The 17963-nt window shown below is 41.5% G+C and overlaps 1 protein-coding gene across 1 annotated transcript in view; it reads left to right on the forward strand.

The window, feature by feature from the left end:
• Positions 1–17963, forward strand: part of Dnah11 (dynein axonemal heavy chain 11) — a 297877-nt gene that overhangs the window by 45489 nt on the left and 234425 nt on the right. Inside the window, exons 10-20 of the mRNA XM_052184825.1 lie at positions 938–1075; positions 1488–1612; positions 3095–3290; positions 4645–4749; positions 4912–5304; positions 8299–8631; positions 8817–9068; positions 9152–9321; positions 10101–10323; positions 16252–16368; positions 16465–16551. Of these exons, the coding sequence (XP_052040785.1) occupies positions 938–1075; positions 1488–1612; positions 3095–3290; positions 4645–4749; positions 4912–5304; positions 8299–8631; positions 8817–9068; positions 9152–9321; positions 10101–10323; positions 16252–16368; positions 16465–16551 (2139 nt within the window). The remainder of the gene's footprint in view (positions 1–937; positions 1076–1487; positions 1613–3094; positions 3291–4644; positions 4750–4911; positions 5305–8298; positions 8632–8816; positions 9069–9151; positions 9322–10100; positions 10324–16251; positions 16369–16464; positions 16552–17963) is intronic.

The following is a 17963-nucleotide window of genomic DNA, read 5'->3' on the forward strand; positions in this document are numbered from 1 at the left end:
GGCTATTTTTAGTATCTGATCACCTGCTTTTAAGGCCTTCAGTTAATCATGCCTGACACCTAGTGCTGTGTCAACTCCTATTGTATAAAAATATTACATTCATATGTGATTTACCTTACCAAGAAAGCCACATCATGCTAACATACAAACTAATTCACATCAGACAGAACACTTAGCACATCATTGCTGACACCTGTGAAAAGCTGGGACCCTGGGAGTCTTTAGTGATCAGTAGAGAGTATGAGCCTTCATGAAGCTGGTGCTATTACCAGATTGGTATCTGCAGTCTCTGTGTTCCACTCCCTCTCCATGTGCTTCTTATGCTTGCTAGTACTTTCTGCCCACTTATAATTTAAGTTACATTAATTCAGCCAGCCAGCCACATGCTCTTTCTGAGACACAGACAACCTGATGAGCTGACAGCTTTGGCTTGAGCCAGAACTTTCATGTCAAAGGAGGTACCCACCCATTGCTGCCCCAGGCCATTGTTAGGGGTGACTAGAACTCAGAGGTGAACTAAGAATACAACAGTCATTTTATTGGTACATTTGGTATAATTATTGATGAGGAGAATCACAAAACACACACATAAGTCTTGCTTCTCCTTTTACAAATACTAGCCAGGTTGAGAACATCCCTGATACCAGCAGGGGGTGTTAGTAACTGTGAGCCAACTGGTAGACATTGGCTCTAGACATTGGTCATTTCTGCTTCTTTTGATTTTCATGGAGGCAAATAATTTCATCTAGAATTTGGCTTATTGGTTGTATAGACTTTCAGGAGACCCCAAAATAAATGTTTTGTCTTTTGTGATACCATATGTATTTAGAGACTAGATTTTTGCCTCTAGTAGTATAAAAAGTTCAACTGGGGAAATTCTTGTACAAAAAGGCCAAAGTTCTTAACCTTTCTTTAACTTTGATTTGTTTTTATATAGCTTTTGACCATATTTGGGAATTTTCTAGAGAAACCAGTTGTCATGGAAATTTTTAGCCCACATTATAGCACATTATTGAACATGTTTAATGCAGAACTGGATATGTGTAAACAACTGTATGATGAACACATAAAGCAGGTGAGTGGTGGAAGGATTGAGAAACGTTGCCCTATCATTGTAATGGTAATCAAATAGAACTGTTTTCACTGTGGGTGAAGATTAGATTTATTAGATAAATTATACATCAGGGTTAGTAATTAGTGTCATTATATATAGATAGTAGGTATTTCTTACTGCCAGGGTTTGAACCAGAGAACTTCTCCCTGCTAAGGAAAAACTCTATCACTAAATTACTCTACAAACTGAATGTCATTATTTAATGGTTTTCTTACAGTGATGGGAAACTTGCTTTGGGGCCTTACCACATTAGTGAAGTTATTAATCACCGTGTTTAATGCCACTATGAAAGTAAAATAAACAGCTGCTTATAAGGTTGGAAGGCACTCTAAGTGTCCCTTTTCTTTCTCTTCATGAAAATGCCAACATGCAGATTGAACACGGGCATGAAATTCTGAACAAGAATATGCCATTCACCTCTGGAAATATTAAGTGGGCCAGAATGCTCCTTGAACGCCTTCAAATGTTCTGGTCAAACTTTACATCTCTCCATTATCTGTGAGTAGTTAGCCTTACTCTGTGGTGAACTGTGCTGGTATTATAGGTGTTTGTGTATCGAGATGGGATCTCTGCAGCCCAGATAGTCCTCAAATGCATTCATTAGGTAGCAAAGGATTATTTCAAAGTCCTGATTCTACTGCCTCCAGCTCTCAAATGCTAGGATCATAGGCAAGTATCACCACGCCTGGGTTAGGGTTGGCTTTCACACAGGGAGGTGGCTGTCAGCACTAACACTTGAGGATTCATTGGCCTGCTCTGGTTTGTTTGGGCTCGATCTGGTGAGAAGGCTTTATCATACGACTCTGGAATATTTTATGGAACTCATAACTTGATATTGTTTATACTATTTTCTGGTCCTTTTGTCTTTTAATGTCTCCTTTTCATTCACTGTCTGGAAAGTTTAATTATTTTATTTCTCTTCATCAAGTGTTCCTACTTTGTCACACAGTCCTCTGTGCTGTTATTTAACTTCCTGCTAGAGACTGGTAATTTGTTGACTCTTACTAAAGTCAAGTCTTTGGGGTCTTTGGATCCCATTTATCCTTTCGTATTTGCTTTTTGTCTTTTTTCCCTTTATTTATTCACTATGCATTCTGATACCAGCCCTCCTCCTCCTAGTCCCTACTCACACCTCCCTTTCCCAATTCCCCTCCCTTTCACCTCAAAGAAGGGGACCCACCATGGGTGCCAACCCACCCCAGCACATCACATTGCATCAGGACTAAGCACATCCTCTCCCACTGAGGCCAGACAAGGCAGTTTAGCTAGGGGAAAGGGATACAAAGGGAGGCAACAGAGTCAGAGACAGTCCCCACTCTAGTTGTTAGGGACCCACATGCAGACCAAGCTACGTATCTGCTACAGATGGGTAGGGGGCCTAGGTCCAGTCCATACATGTTCTTTGGTTGGGAGTTTAGTCTCTGTGAGCCCCCAAGGGCCCACCTTAGTTGACTCTGTAGGCCTTCATGTAGTGTCCTTAACCCCTCCAGCTCACTTAATCCCTTCTCCCACTCTTTCACAGGACTCCCCATGCTTGGCCTAATGTCTGGCTATGGGTCTCTGCATCTACTGCCAGATGAAGCCTCTCAGAAGACAGTTATGCTAGGTTCCTGTCTACAAGTATAGCAGTGTCATTAATAGTGTCAGAGGTTGGCTCACTACCATGGGATAGAACTCAAATTTTGCCAGTTGTTTGTTGGCCATTCCTTCAATCTCTGTTTCATCTTTACCCCTGCATCATGTCATCAGGGCAGGTTTTGGGTCAAAGGTTTTATGGGTGGGTTGATGTCCCCCTTCCTCCACTGTAAGTCCCTACAGTGAGACTACAGGAGGTGCTTTAAGCAGATACAAGTTTAAAGAGCTGTATGACTTTCGTTGCTTCACCCTCTGATCTTTATAATGTTTAATCCTGTTCCTTGTTGTTAAATAAGCTGCACTCTATGACATATGTAGAAAAATAGAAAAACCTTATTTCTGCAGATTTCCAGACAGTCCTGATGAGGCTGCAGTCTGTCAGAAGTATGCTGAAATGACCACTTTACTGGATCAATTTGAAAGTCACATCTATAGCGAATGGAGAAGACATGTGGACGAAACCTGTGAATTTAATCTGAATCAGCCCTTGGTTAAATTCAGTCCCATAAACGGCCTTCTTAGTGTCAACTTTGACCCAAAGGTAGGACTTTGCCTTTCTAAGTGCATTAAAGATGCAGCTACTCTCGTCCCTGAAGCCTCCCCAAGCTTCTTTGTAAGTTTCTGGGTCAAAAAAAATTTGAAGAATTTCAGATAATGAAGAGTATTCAGTATTCTGGAGGTGATTGTCCAGAGTCCTTCCCCAGAAATCCCAATGAGTACCTAGGAAGTGGGAAGTTGGCTTACTGAATTAGAGGGTCATGCTGAACACCTAACTCCAGTCTATTTTCCTAAAACAAATACAAATACCATCATCACCTTATTTTGCTAATGAAAATTTGGCACATCAACATAAATATTCTATGCAGAAAGCTGAATACTGATTTCTGATTTCATAAAATTTGCCTCCCTGCCCTATACCTCCTGGGTGGATTTAGTGGATGGTATTTTGGTGACTTAGTCAGCTTTCATAGTTGGGTGGGGGAGATGTCTCTTGGACATATTGTAGGCATTACATCTTCTGAGTAATTTTTTTCTGAAAATTGCAATAAATTCAAAATAGATAAATAGTAAAATTTCAATGCAAACATGAGAACAAGTATAAAGACAATTTCTTGAAGTGTTTTTGGGGCTAATTGAGAGTCTTGTGGGTTTAAGTACCATTAAAGCCCTGTTTTCCCTTCAAGAACAACTGTGAGCATTATAGGCATCCACCATGCACAAAGAACCATTAGAAACATCAAAAACCCATTAGCTCTCATTGCATGGAGTCTGTGAATTCTGCAATGCTCAAATTTTAAGATAAAACTTTAATTAACCAAAAATGGCATATGCTGTAAATGTACCAGAGAGAGAGAGAGAGAGAGAGAGAGAGAGAGAGAATGAGAACACATGAAGATAAACATTTCTTGGGATGTAACAAAGTGTATGTAGCAAAAGTCTGTTTCCTTTGAATCAGAAACACAGTAATTGCTAGATGACATTTAATTATTTCACATCAAAGTCAGCTTAGCATTGAAAGGTATTCTTGTTTTTTGAGATTTATTTTTATTTATAAGGGGGAAGGGAAGAGAGAAAGCAAATACATGGAGCACATGGGGGGTGGGGTCAAAGGACAGCTTTGAAGGAGTAGTTTTCCTCATTTCTGAGATTGTCTCTGTTTCTCCTGCTGCACCAACTCCATAAGCTTCCAGTCAGTCCCCTGGCTCCATACCATGTGACTGTAGGAGCTCTTAAGACTGCATATGTGAACACATCTGAGTCCCACCCCGCCTCCATGTGATTCAGGAACTGTGTTGAGATTGTCAGGCCTGCACAGCAAAAAACTCACTATCTACCTTGTTGGCCTAGAAATGTATTCTTAAAGCATGAAATAACCCTTACTATTCTTGGAAAAGCTTGTGGCAGTGCTGAGAGAAGTCAAATACCTTTTGATGCTGAAGAAGTCCGACATACCAGATTCAGCTTTAGACGTTTTCCAGAAAAGGAACATTATTTTAAAGGTTTGTGGCTTTTGATAGTTGGTATCTTTGAGATAAAAATATTTTGAATTTAATTTCTTGGTTTGGAGACCTGTGGCATTTGATCCCTCTCGGATGGAGGTGTTAACATGTCTGGCTCTTTTCTTTTTTCATCTTCTTGCTTGGTTGGTTTGTCTTGCTCAGTACATTGGGAATCTTGAGCTCCTTGTACAAGGCTACAATAAGCTGAAACAGACCCTTCTGGAAGTGGAATACCCTCTCATTGAGAATGAGCTTGGAGCCATCGATGAGCAGCTCAGGGTGGCTGCAACCTGGCTGACATGGCAAGATGAATTCTGGGTCTACATGGAGAAGGTGCAGGTGGCCACCACAGAGCTTGAGTGCAGAGTGTCACAGACTCAGAGCAACATGCGAACAATCCAGCAAACCATGCAGGCCTGGGCTGAGTGGCCACTGCTGTCCCGGAGGGAGACCAGAAGAGAGGCTGCCTTGACCTTGGATGACAAGGGGGATCTGTTTGCTAAGAAATACAAGCTGATCCGAGAAGATAGTTGCAAGATACACAACCTGGTGGAGGTAATAGCTTCCAACACTTCGATGTATTTAGGGTTTCTTATTAAGTAAAGAGATGCAAATTAAGTTGAGCTTAATGTTGTAGATCCAGCCTGAAGGAGTTGATAGATGGTTTGGGTCGAATTTAAGGTGGAAGGATTTGTGTTATTCCTCTGTGGTTTGTGTAATCCCCCACTCTTCATTCCCAAGGGAGAAATGTGACTATGAGGCACAATGACCAAACTGAAAAGATAGAGATGGGATCCTTGTTTGTCCCAGCTGACCTCAATGGTTGCTATTTAATTCTATCATTTGATTGGCTGGTGTCAGCCACCATGTTTTCATGATCTCCTAAGGATGGTAGCAGTCATTACTCTGCTTTAAAAAAAAAAAATACATTTATGTTTCTTGGAGATGGCTTGGTGGTTAAGAGCACTTTCTGTTCTTGTAGAAGACCTGGTTTCCATTCTCAGTATCATATAACAGCTTATAACTATCTGTAACTTCAGTTCCAGGGAACCCAATACACTCTTCTAACCTTCGTGGGCATAAAGTACATGTAATATAAAAAATTCTATGTGTGTGTGTGTGTGTGTGTGTGTGTATAGGCCTTTTAAATTACCAACAAGCAGTCTTCTAAGGTAAACAATTGAAGAAACAAAATAAAACCAAAAGGAGAAGCAAGAACTAAATGCAAGCAAGTTGAGAGAAGACCCATTAGACACTGTATCAGGGGAAAAGGCAAGAGAAAATAAGTAACTATTATGTCAGTTACAACTAAGGCAGCCATATAAAACAGCAGGGGTTATGGGCTAGGAACAGAGGCAGGGACAAGAAAGCTAAGCTTTAAATGGAGACATTAGGCACCCTCTTCACTAAAGGACAAGTCCTGCAGAAGGCTGAGGGGAGTAAATAGCAAAAGAACCTAAGATCTGAGGTGTAGCAACCTGGCCCACCCAAGGATCATTGTGAAGGTCAGTATCACTGCCTAGGAATGTATGTAAGGAATGGTGCAGGGATAGAATTTAGAGTGGACCATGTGCATATAACACAGGCTTGGTAACTATGGAGAAGGCTTTGACCTGACTGGAAGATAACAGCCAGAGACTCTGCTCAAAGCTGCTTCTGTTGAGGGTAAGCTGCAAGAAGGCAGGAAGCAGGAGACAGAGCTAGTCAGAAGCATCATGATCCAGTGAGAAATGGTTTAGCCTAGGTCGTAGGGGATTGATCAAGACTGGCATGAAATAAAAGAGGAAACCAGCCTCAACAGAAGCAATGAAGAATGCTCTCCATGGGAGGGGAAGTTGTGCATCATGGCACATGGGACTCTGATGTTCTGTAGAATTTGAATGGGGGCATGCCTATTGGGGAGGGGGTCCACTGAAAAAAATCTATTGTCCTTAGTTCTGCCTCTGCAGTTTTACATAGGAACTGTCTGTGCCAACAAATATCCTTGAGTGTGGGGACCTCCATGTCAAGATTTTCCAGAGCTACTTTTACAGTTTAGTAATAAAGCTTGGATATATTTTGAGGGAGGAGCCAATGAGACATGTTATGGGAAGTGAGAGAAATCAAGGCTTTAAGTCTGAACAGATTGAAAATGAGGTCTCTGATAAGGGGAGAAGGTATTGAAACAGGTTTTGTCGAGGAAGAAACAGGATTTGGATTGGAGAGTATCAGTCAAAGATGGTTCTCAAAGATTTTGATACAGGTATCATTGGAAGTGTCTTGTGTTTAAAGCACAAGTCCAGGAGATTAACACAGAATAGATAACAAAAAATTATGTATGTATGTATATATGTATGTATATATATATGCATGTATGTATTTATACACATATAATAAATATTCATTGGACAAGAATAATTAGGAATTGATTGTAGATGAGGAAGAGGTCTTTGCAGTACTCCATGAGACTAGGAAAGGAAGAGGATTCCTTTTGAAAGGAGACAGTGATACTCTGAAAAGAACAGAGTGAGAAGAGCTCACCATTGTTCCCCTCCACACTTAGGACCTAGAAATGAAGGCCATAGTTGAACATGAACTGGGCAAAATAGAAACCATTGGCGACTTTGGCAAAGAGGCTTGAAAGTGTAAGCCTCACTGGAAGTAAGCTGGATAGAGAGTGGTAGAAATGGACATAAGCTGGGTAGAGAATGGTAGAAATGGACACCACCATGCAGATGGTTCTAGAAAGAACCTGCTTTTTCCTAAATGTATAAAAGTTCGTCTCTTCTGCAAATCTCAGCAGGCTTATGGTGTGACTGATGTATCAGAGAAGCCCTGCACTGTGGAAAGGAGAGGATGGTGATTTCCAGTCCTACACAGCTACTGGCTTCTACCAGTATGACCCTGAATATGTCATGAACCTTTGTTTTTCATATCTTCCATAGAAACCTGAACAAGATGGTCTTTCCAATTTTCCCCTCTTGTATTTATTCTTTGCCTTCTAGTGACCACAAAAGAAAAGGCTGCTGTATCAGGTTCTCAGGATGTGTGCTGCATGCACACAGGTTACAAATGTGGATGTTGAAAACACAGGGCAGGAAATACAACATCCCCAAGAGAAGTAGCCCTTATATTCAAGGACAGCAAACCCATAGGATTTCCATCCCCACCTTGGTGATATTCCAGTTTCTCAGAATAATGTCCTTAGAAGGACATAAGGAAATCTCTTTATTTACATAAGAGCCCTAGAGAGCAAAGCAAGAAGTAGAGCCTGGGGCATAATATTAGGGAACTAGTATATTTCTTGCCTATATGTGAAGAACGCAATTTTCATGTTGGCTTTTCTTCTAAAGGGGACACTTTTTGAACACATGTGGTAGGTGAGCTTAATGCTATACTATTATAAAACCCTGCAGCAGTATTTGCCTTCGACCTCATGGTTCTATAGCCTTAGGTTTGAATGTTTCAGTCCAGGCACAAAAGTGCAATCCTTTCTTTAATGTGGTAAGCATGAACTTCCCCTTTACGCTGGTTTTCATTAACCCCAACCCTCTAATGCTTTGTTTTTAGGAGAATCGAAAGCTCTTCAGAGCTGATCCTTCCCTGGATTCCTGGAAAATTTATGTGGAATTCATTGATGACATTGTGGTGGAAGGCTTCTTTCAGGCCATCTTGCATGACTTGGACTTCTTCCTGAGGAACACAGAGAAACAGTTAAAACATGCACCATTTTTTCAAGCACAAATGCTCTTAATGCCCCCTGAGATTGTGTTCAAGCCCCCTTTAGAAAAAGAGGCTGGGGATGGCTTCTACGATCTGGTGGAGGAAATGTTGTGTGGCAGCTTCAGAGTGTCTGCCCAGATGAGGCGTGTGGCGGAACACCTGGACATTGAAGACTACCAGGTAATCTCTCAGAAACCAAACTGGGATAATGAGGAGCCACAGAAAGGTACCCGTAAAAGCAACACAGGTCTTTTAAAATTTTTTTTTCTTTTGGTTAGTATTCTCCCTTGAAAAATTACCTGAGATAATGTTATGGTAAGAATTCTTTCATTAGTTAAAAACACATTTGTTTTCCTCTCATTTAGAATGATATGGATAACATGTTAGGCCTGGCAGAGGTCCGTCAGGAGATAATGAATAGAGTTGCTGATGTCATCAACAAAGTCTTGGAGTTCAGAAGTTCTCTGGAGACCTACTCTTACCTCTGGGTGGACGACCGGGCAGAAATTCTAAGGCAGTTCCTCCTGTATGGCCAAGCTGTGCCATCTGAGGAAATGGATGCTTCTGCAAGCGAAGACATCCTGCAACCACCAACACTAGAACAATTCAAAGAACAGGCAAGGCAACACCTTAGAATTTAGTTCTGTAAACCAGCTTTCCATGCTGTTGCTATATAGCTGTTTATTTCCTAATCTTACAGATTGACATTTACGAGGCTTTGTATCTTCAGATGAGCAAGTTTGATGACTTCCGAGTGTTCAACAGTTGGTTCAAGGTAGACATGAGACCTTTCAAGTTGAGCTTGCTCAGCGTGATCAAGAAGTGGAGCTGGATGTTCCAAGAGCATCTGCTAAGATTTGTCGTCGACAGGTAGCCTTGACCTCTGTTTCAAATGGTACTAGCCCTTGACAAATGTTGGCAGGTGGCTTGTGAAGACGTCTCAGTCAGTGACCTTCTTGTCATGTAAGAGTGAGGACATGAGTTCAATATCCTGTACCTACATAAACACTTGGTGTATTGGAATATGCTTGTAATCCCAGAGGTGGGAAGGTGGAGACAGATTCCCTGGGGCTTGCCAGCCAGCCAGCCAAACTGGAATGGTCCAGATTCAGTGAGAGAGCCTGACTCAAAACCAAAATAAGTTGTATGGAACCTCAAGAATGATACCTGAAGTTGGCCTCTGCCTGTGTATGTATACCCAGCTGACTGATTTGTAGTTGACAAATTAACTCCAAGAGTATCTGTACTCCAAACATTAGAGTAGGTTTAGCAAACAATGTTTGTACATAATAAAAATAATATCCCATCAAGCCTTGTAATACTCATACGTGAAGAACTTAAAACCCTTCTTTCTGGTGAAAGAAAGCAAATGCAGTAGGTCATAAACAATATTACTCCATTTATATAAAGTATCATTATAAGTAAACACAGAGACAAAGATTAGTAAGTAGTTGCCAAGGGTGAGAGAATAGGTCTTAGCTTAGTGTGGAGGAATGTGAGAAATGACATGAAGGGATGCTTACATCTAGTGATAGATACTCACTCGTTCTGTCTTCCTGCTATAATGAATAGCTCTGCTTTGAAATGTGTGATTAAGAAGTTTTCATTAGCCTATCTTATGTCCATACACGTGTTCATGTTCACTATAGTCTGAGTGAGCTGCAAGGATTCATCAAGCAGACAAATGCAGGACTTCAGAGACAGCTATGTGAAGGCGATCACGATGGCTTAGTTGACATCATGGGCCACCTTCTGGCTGTAAGAAGCAGACAGAGAGCTACCGATGAGCTCTTTGAACCTCTGAAAGAAACCATCACACTTCTGGAAAGCTATGGCCAGAAGATGCCTGAGCAAGTCTATGCCCAACTGGAGGTAAGTGCCTGTGAAAAATGCAGTTTCCAGCAGCCAAGTGACTCCTTCAGCCAGATACTTGACACACGCTCTTGTCACGGTATGAACTGCAGATGCAAACAGTGTTTTCATGGTACAGGCAAAAATCCTGAAGCTGAAAAAGATTATTTTTTTCCAGGTTGTAGAGGTATAAAGCCAGCCAACATTCATCTCTGTCCACTGTGGCACTGTCATCCTGGTGACTAGGTGGCTGACCTCCCAGTGTTACCATCATTTTCTTGTGTACAGAGCAACCATATTCTTGCCCTTCTACTTCCCCAGTTGCCTGCAATCTGAGAAGCGTTCTAGGTTTGGAAATATGGCATGGATGTGATGATAAAAAATAAAAAATGTGGAGTCTGGTCTGGATGGGGAGATCTCTGTGTTTTCCAGTCAGATTTCTGTTTCACAGTCTGGGCTCTGGAAATATTTGGTGGCTTGTGTGTGCCAGTGTATGAACAAGATCTGTTTTATTTTAACTGAATTCATGAGCAAAAGAAAAACCTTACAGTTGAGCCTCTGCTGCTGTTCATATTGGGGTTCTGTAGATGGTTGAGTTGGGGGTGGGCTTACAATGACCTTTGTAAATGTAACCAGTGGGTGCATCAGCCAGAGCTTGCATTGAGTTCTGTTCATCTAGTTTTGTAGTGGTCAGAGCATACAACTCAAATTCAGATTAGTGTGTGCATGTCTATGTGTGCAGAGGCCAGAGGAGGGCATCGGGTGTCCTGCTCTTTCGTTTAGTACCCTGAGATCTGGTCTTTCACTAAACCCAGAGCTAGACTGACAGCCAGCAAGCTCCCCTAATCTCCCTCCTCTGCCCCTCCCCACAGCTATGGGCTTACAGTACCACAGCATGTACCACTCACAGATTTTTACATGGGTGTTAGAGTATGAACCTGGGTCCTTATGTTTGTTCAGCAAGCTCTCACATGCACTGAATTATTTCTCCAGCTACAAATTCTGGTTTTCAATACTGTGAAATTGGCTCTCATCTATCTGCCTTGCCAAACTAGGTAATACTTAGAGTCCATTTCCTTTTTATTAAAATATTTCATGTGAGGATTTTTGTTTTAAATTATTGCTTCATTTGTCTGTTTGTGATATTTCCAACTTATTCTTGGTTATTTCTTTCTTATTCAGAAGAACTTGACAACTAAGCTAACATGAAAGTAGTATTTTGAATGTACATTTGAGAGGGATTTTGTGTAATACAGTGTGGTATAATCATCACTTCTGCTAAGTGCCACAGTTGTTCTCTTCCTCAAGCCAAGCCCTGTTCTTCAACCAATGGCAACCCTTTCTCTGTGTGGATTTATTTATTCTAGGCCATACAAGGCATAGCCTGTGGTATTTGACTTCACCTGATATAATGTTCTTTAAGCCTACTCACTTTGTAACATTATCAATATTTTGTCACTTTTTCTGGCTAAATAATGTTCCATTGTAAGCCTATACTGCACTGTTTACATCCCTCTGCTCATGGTATAAGACCTGCCTCTACCTTTGCTAGTGTGAGTTGTTTTTCTTTGAACATAGATATTTAGATATCTGATTTTACTTCTGTATGGTGTGTACATAGGCATGGACTTGCTGGGTCATATGGTAGTTTTATTCGTGACTTTTTGAAGAATTGCTAGATTGGTTTTCACACTGATGATATTGATATATACATCAGGATAAAATGCAGCAATGTATTATTGCAAATGCTCTCTGACAGGAAAGGGCACAGAGAGATACTGTGTATGAATCATTCTGTATTATATGAAAGTATTCTAAAGGTGCTAGGTTTGGCAAGGTGGCAAACTGAGCAGACAGCTGCAGAACATGGAGAGGCCAAATAACTACAGTAGCATCTGCTACAAAGATCATTGTATTTACTTAGTTTTTACATTTTTTCCTCCAATGTATGCTGGGAGATAGCGCATATCTGGAGGTCAGAGGACAACTTTCATGATTTGGTTCTCTACTTTTACCATGTGGTCCCTGCGGATCAAACTCAGTCTTGGTGACACTTTACCCTCTAACCCACCTCACTGCCCCAGTTATTCTTAAAAGATGACTTTGGTTGTGTGTTGAGTCAGATCTTGGACCTTGCCATGTATCTCACAGGAAAGCCAGTTATGACATAATTCATCAATGAGGGGAATTATCCATTTTCTCCAGGATTTATAGTATGAATTTATGAACATTTGACTCCCTCAAGGTTTGATTATATTGAAAGTATTAGACTTTTCAGTGTTATAGAAGCAGGCTACTGATAGGCTAATTAGGAAAAAATAAGTTGAGGTGTAACTAACTAAATAACTTTGGCAGTTTGGGACCTATCTCTCACTCTCTCGCTCTCTGTCTCTCTCTGTCTCTCTGTCTCTGTCTCTCTGTCTCTGTCTCTTTCTTTCTCTCTCTCTCTCTCTTTCGCTCTCTCTCTCTCTTTCTCTTTCTCTCATCTATCTATCTATCTATCTATCTATCTATCTATCTATCTATCTATCTATCTATCTACCTACCTACTCACCCACATCTATCTATCTATCTACCTACCTATCTATCTACCTACCTACCTGTCTACCTACCTACCTACCCACCTACCCACCCACATCTATCTATCTATCTATCTATCTATCTATCTATCTATCTATCTATCTATCTATCTAATGTGCTTGTGTTCTAGATAGTTTCAGTGTCATTCCAAGTTCATGGACCCTTACCTCCATAAAGGTGGCCTCTATATGCAGTAGTTTTCTATGTGCAGTAGCCCTCCCTGTGCAGTAGTACTCCATGTGCAGTAGCCCTCCCTGTGCAGTAGGCCTCTACATGCAGTAGCCCTCCCTGTGCAGTAGGCCTCTCTGTGCAGTAGGCCTCTCTGTGCAGTAGGCCTCCATGTGCAGTAGGCCTCTCTGTGCAGTAGGCCTCCATGTGCAGTAGGCCTCTCTGTGCAGTAGGCCTCCATGTGCAGTAGCCCTCCCTGTGCAGTAGGCCTCCCTGTGCAGTAGGCCTCCATGTGCAGTAGGCCTCTCTGTGCAGTAGGCCTCCATGTGCAGTAGGCCTCTCTGTGCAGTAGGCCTCCATGTGCAGTAGCCCTCCCTGTGCAGTAGGCCTCCCTGTGCAGTAGGCCTCTCTGTGCAGTAGGCCTCCCTGTGCAGTAGGCCTCTCTGTGCAGTAGGCCTCTCTGTGCAGTAGGCCTTTCTGTGCAGTAGGCCTCCATGTGCAGTAGGCCTCTACATGCAGTAGTCCTCCCAGTGCAGTAGCCCTCCCTGTGCAGTAGGCCTCCCTGTGCAGTAGGCCTCTCTGTGCAGTAGGCCTCCCTGTGCAGTAGGCCTCTCTGTGCAGTAGGCCTCCCTGTGCAGTAGGCCTCTCTGTGCAGTAGGCCTCTCTGTGCAGTAGGCCTTCCTGTGCAGTAGGCCTCTCTGTGCAGTAGGCCTCTCTGTGCAGTAGGCCTCTCTGTGCAGTAGGCCTCTATGTGCAGTAGGCCTCCATGTGCAGTAGGCCTCTATGTGCAGTAGGCCTCCATGTGCAGTAGGCCTCCATGTACAGTAGTACTCCATGTGCAGTAGTACTCCATGTTCAGTAGGCCTCTACATGCAGTAGTCTTCCCTGTGCAGTAGTACTCCATGTGCAGTAGTACTCCATGTGCAGTAGGCCTCTACATGCAGTAGTCTTCCCTGTGTAGTAGTCCTCTATGTGCATTAGTCCTCCATGTGCAGTAGGCTTCTATGTGCATTAGACCTCCATGTGCAGTAGGCTTCTATGTGTACTAGGTCTCTATGTGCAGTAGTCTCCTATGTACAGTAGGCTTCTACATGCAGTACTCCTCTATTTGTAGTATACCTTCAGTCTGTTCTCTCCTTGGCATTTCTCCTCTCATTTTAATTCATTCCTTACTATCCCCAAACCCAGATAACTGTAGATAACTGCTTAGTCTCTCTCATCCCTTCTCATACCCTGCCTACAGTCTACTCTGCAGTAACACTGAGGTTCTAATCACAGGTCTTATTAACCCCATCTCTCCCAGCCCTCATCCACTGTGCCTCACATTCAGTTACCTCCTTCCTGAGCTGGATCCTCTCCATTAGACTTTTGACATTATCTGATCTTTCTGTTTTTAAGAAAATGTATTCACATCAAGTCAAAGGTTGTTTAGAACCTACAAACACATGGCAGATCTGCCATGTTTAGGGAAGGTAAAGGGCCTGAGCTGTCTCCTATAACCCTCCCTAGCTTCCTGGCCATGGCTTCTGATGGGATGCTGAGTAATACTGAATTTGGGGTGTGTTCTTGTTCTTGTTTGAGATATGGCTTCACGTACCCTAGTTGGGCCTTGAATTTGCTGTTTTGCTAAGGCTCATCATGAATTTCTTTCATCTCCATTCCTGGCCTCTACCTCCTGAGTCATTGGGATTATAGGCAAACAACATCATGCTAGGGATAGAACATAGAACCACATGATGCAGAATTTTGATGAAAGGAGGCAAAAGATAGGCAACATGTTTTAGATCCCAAGTCTGCTGGTCCCTGAGTTAGAGGGGTTCCTGTCATGACACTATATTGCTTTATAACTACGTTGACCTGTGACTGGTTGGCTTACTGAGGAACATTTGTACAGTGTGCCATGGGAAGTAGGCCTGTGCGTGCCTTTTTTCATTTTTTTGTTTTTAGAGTCTCTTTGCTAATTAAAGTCAAAGGATATGTGTAACCTCCTGCACAGGAGTACCTCTCCACAAATGTACTGCATGTGCCTAGTACAGTGCCTTCCTCATAATGTACAGTTTATCAATTGTTCATCAGAGGGTTTCAAAGTAGTTTGTAGAGTCTTTGAATTTCACGGTTCAGCTCAACAAGTAATGTCCATGTCACTGTGTGTGACTTTGTATGGCAAAACAAGTTCAGTGTCCTTGAGCACAGGCAACTACACATCATGGTGATACGTCAACTGTTTATGCTGGTTTTGTTTAGCATCAAGTAAGGATTGACCTTGCCTTTCCCTTTGCCCCTTAAATTCCTTCAAAAATTACTCCTTGCCAAACATGGACCAACTTGAATGCTAAAACTCACCATCATGAGTCAGCTTATACCCTGTAAGTCATGACAAGAGGAAGAAATAGAGTCATACTGTAGCTTTTCCTTAGCTAGACCCAAGATTCAAATCAAGTTCTTTTTGTTAACTTTTATAAATAAACTTATTAAATTGCTAAATATACCTGACTTATGTTTTTGGTTTTTAGAAACTAGTAAAGTTATGCCCAGTGGACTTTAACTGTGTACATGCATGCACATGTGTGTATGTATGTATATATGTATGTTTATGTGTGTGTGTGTGTGTATATATATGTATGTGTGTGTACACTTTTGTATCTGGGTACACATATGCATATCTTTTCACATGCATGTGGAAGTCACATTTAATGATGCATATTTTCCTTAATCACATTTTTTTGAGAGAAGGTCTCTCACTGAACCTAAAGTTCACCAATTTGGCTAGCTGGTTAACCAGTCCCAGGGATTCTCCTGTCTTGGTGCCCTCCCCCTTGCCCCACCTTCCCCAGGATTACAGGCCCACACTGTCACAACTAGCTAAAAACCAGAACTCAGGAGCTTGTCCAGTAAGCACTTCAATGACAGCTCTCCCCACCCCCAACTCTTTTATTTTATTCCCATAACAGGAAAATTATTTGAAAATGAGTCTTTATTTTGAAAGATTTCTGCCAATTCTAATATGAAAGCAACTCTGGTGCCTGAATGGGAGATACCCTGGTTCTAATCCCCTTTATCACTATGCCATAATCTTGTTTTATTTACACAGCTTACTTCTCAAAGATGTCCTGGATCAGATCAAAGAAATAGGAATTGCTTGACTTCATGTGGTTGAGTTGTTTCAGGAACTGAAGTGATGTCCATCGAATCTTTGCACAGGAATTACCTGAAAGATGGGAAAACACCAAGAAGATCGCAGCCATGGTCAGACATGAGGTCTCACCACTCCAAAATGTGGAGGTCACTCTTATAAGGAAAAAATGTATTTTGTTTGATGTGAGTTGGTTACTGGGTTTGTGTTTATTTTTTAAGGAAAGCTTGACAGTGATAATTACAGTTATCTGATTGACATTCACTTTTGTGACTGATCAGGAAAAGCAAGCAGAATTCAGAGAGAGATTCAGAAGCTATGCCCCCCTTGGATTTAAGGCAGAGAATCCATACTCAGTGCTTGATAAGGTAATTTGCCCTCACCTGTATCATGTGCATAGTAGTAATCATATAGAAAGGGAGTTTTCTTTTTCCTATGTTAGAGCATTTTAAATTGTGTTTCCTCCGAACACCACCATAATCACACAAGTGAAAATGACACAGAGACAGTGTGAACTCCTAACATATGTCAAGAATGATATCAAGCCAGCCTTGGTGGCACAAGCCTAGAATCCCCGATGCTTGTGAGACTGAGGCAGGATCACAAAATCCAAGGCTTGCATAGATACAGAGTGAGTTTAAGGCTATACTGAGTAATTTGTTTATATCTGATCTCAATACAAAAAGGGAGGACATGGATATAGCTCTGTGTAGAGGGAGCTTACCTAGTTTCTTGGGGAGGCCTTGAGTTCAATTTCTAATAAACATATGAGCAGACAAATGTGTGTGTGCAGATGGATGGGGACACACACCCACACACACTTGTGTCTACAAGGTAAAGAGGAGATTAAAAAAGAACTTTTAAAAGCATATTGTATTTTAATTACCACTGTAATCTATGAGATAGCTCCAGTTCTCCTTCTAGAAAAAGAAAATCAGCCTATAGCTTTCTGATTTCACTTCATAAATTTTCAGAAGTAGGATCACAGTTTTAGCTATCTAAATTGTATTAAAGAAATTATCAATTCTAATAATGATGCTGCTTCCAAAGTGATCATTTTCTCCTATGTTTTCTAGTGTAGAGATTGGTACAGGGCCTTTGCACACTACTCAGTAAATGCTCAACCAATGAACTCCTCCCTCTCCAGCTGTCCACTGAGTGTAGCTGTAACCACAGGAAAGACCATAAGCCTGGTATAAATATTACTGAGTCACCCAATGTTTGTTTGTTTTTCATGAGTCACTTTATTATAAGAATTAATTCAAATCCACATATGATTCATAGGAGACTTGATTCTTTGTGTTAGAAAAATATTCAGGATCTTAACCTAGCAGTCCAAATGGTACAAAAATGACCCCTTGAGGGTGAGAAGGTTTCTATCTGGGTGCGGTTATCCTTCTGGGTTCTCCTTTGGGCTCTATCTTCATGCTTGGCATAGTATTTTCCCTTGGAATGGTGTCCAAATTGACATAGCACTTACCCCATTTTCCAAATCTGGCTTTGAATTGAAACTTAATTGCTTTTAACCCTGTTCAGAAAACACTGCTCGGTAGTATTCTCTTCCATTTGGCTGAAGAACATTAGTTTATATTCGTTGAAAAGGAGTGAGTTAGCATATGTTAATAAAGGATTGTTAAAAGACTGTATCTAAACTCCAGGTGGTCTGAACAGCTTGTGGATGGGAATTTTTTTTTAACTTGACTCACCAATATGCTGTCTGCAAACATTTATGACAGATATGTATTGAATCTCACCACTTTTACACATGCTGTAGCAGCTT

The sequence above is a fragment of the Apodemus sylvaticus genome, chromosome 6 (genome assembly GCF_947179515.1).
Source record: "Apodemus sylvaticus chromosome 6, mApoSyl1.1, whole genome shotgun sequence".
Classification (NCBI taxonomy): Eukaryota; Metazoa; Chordata; class Mammalia; order Rodentia; family Muridae; genus Apodemus; species Apodemus sylvaticus.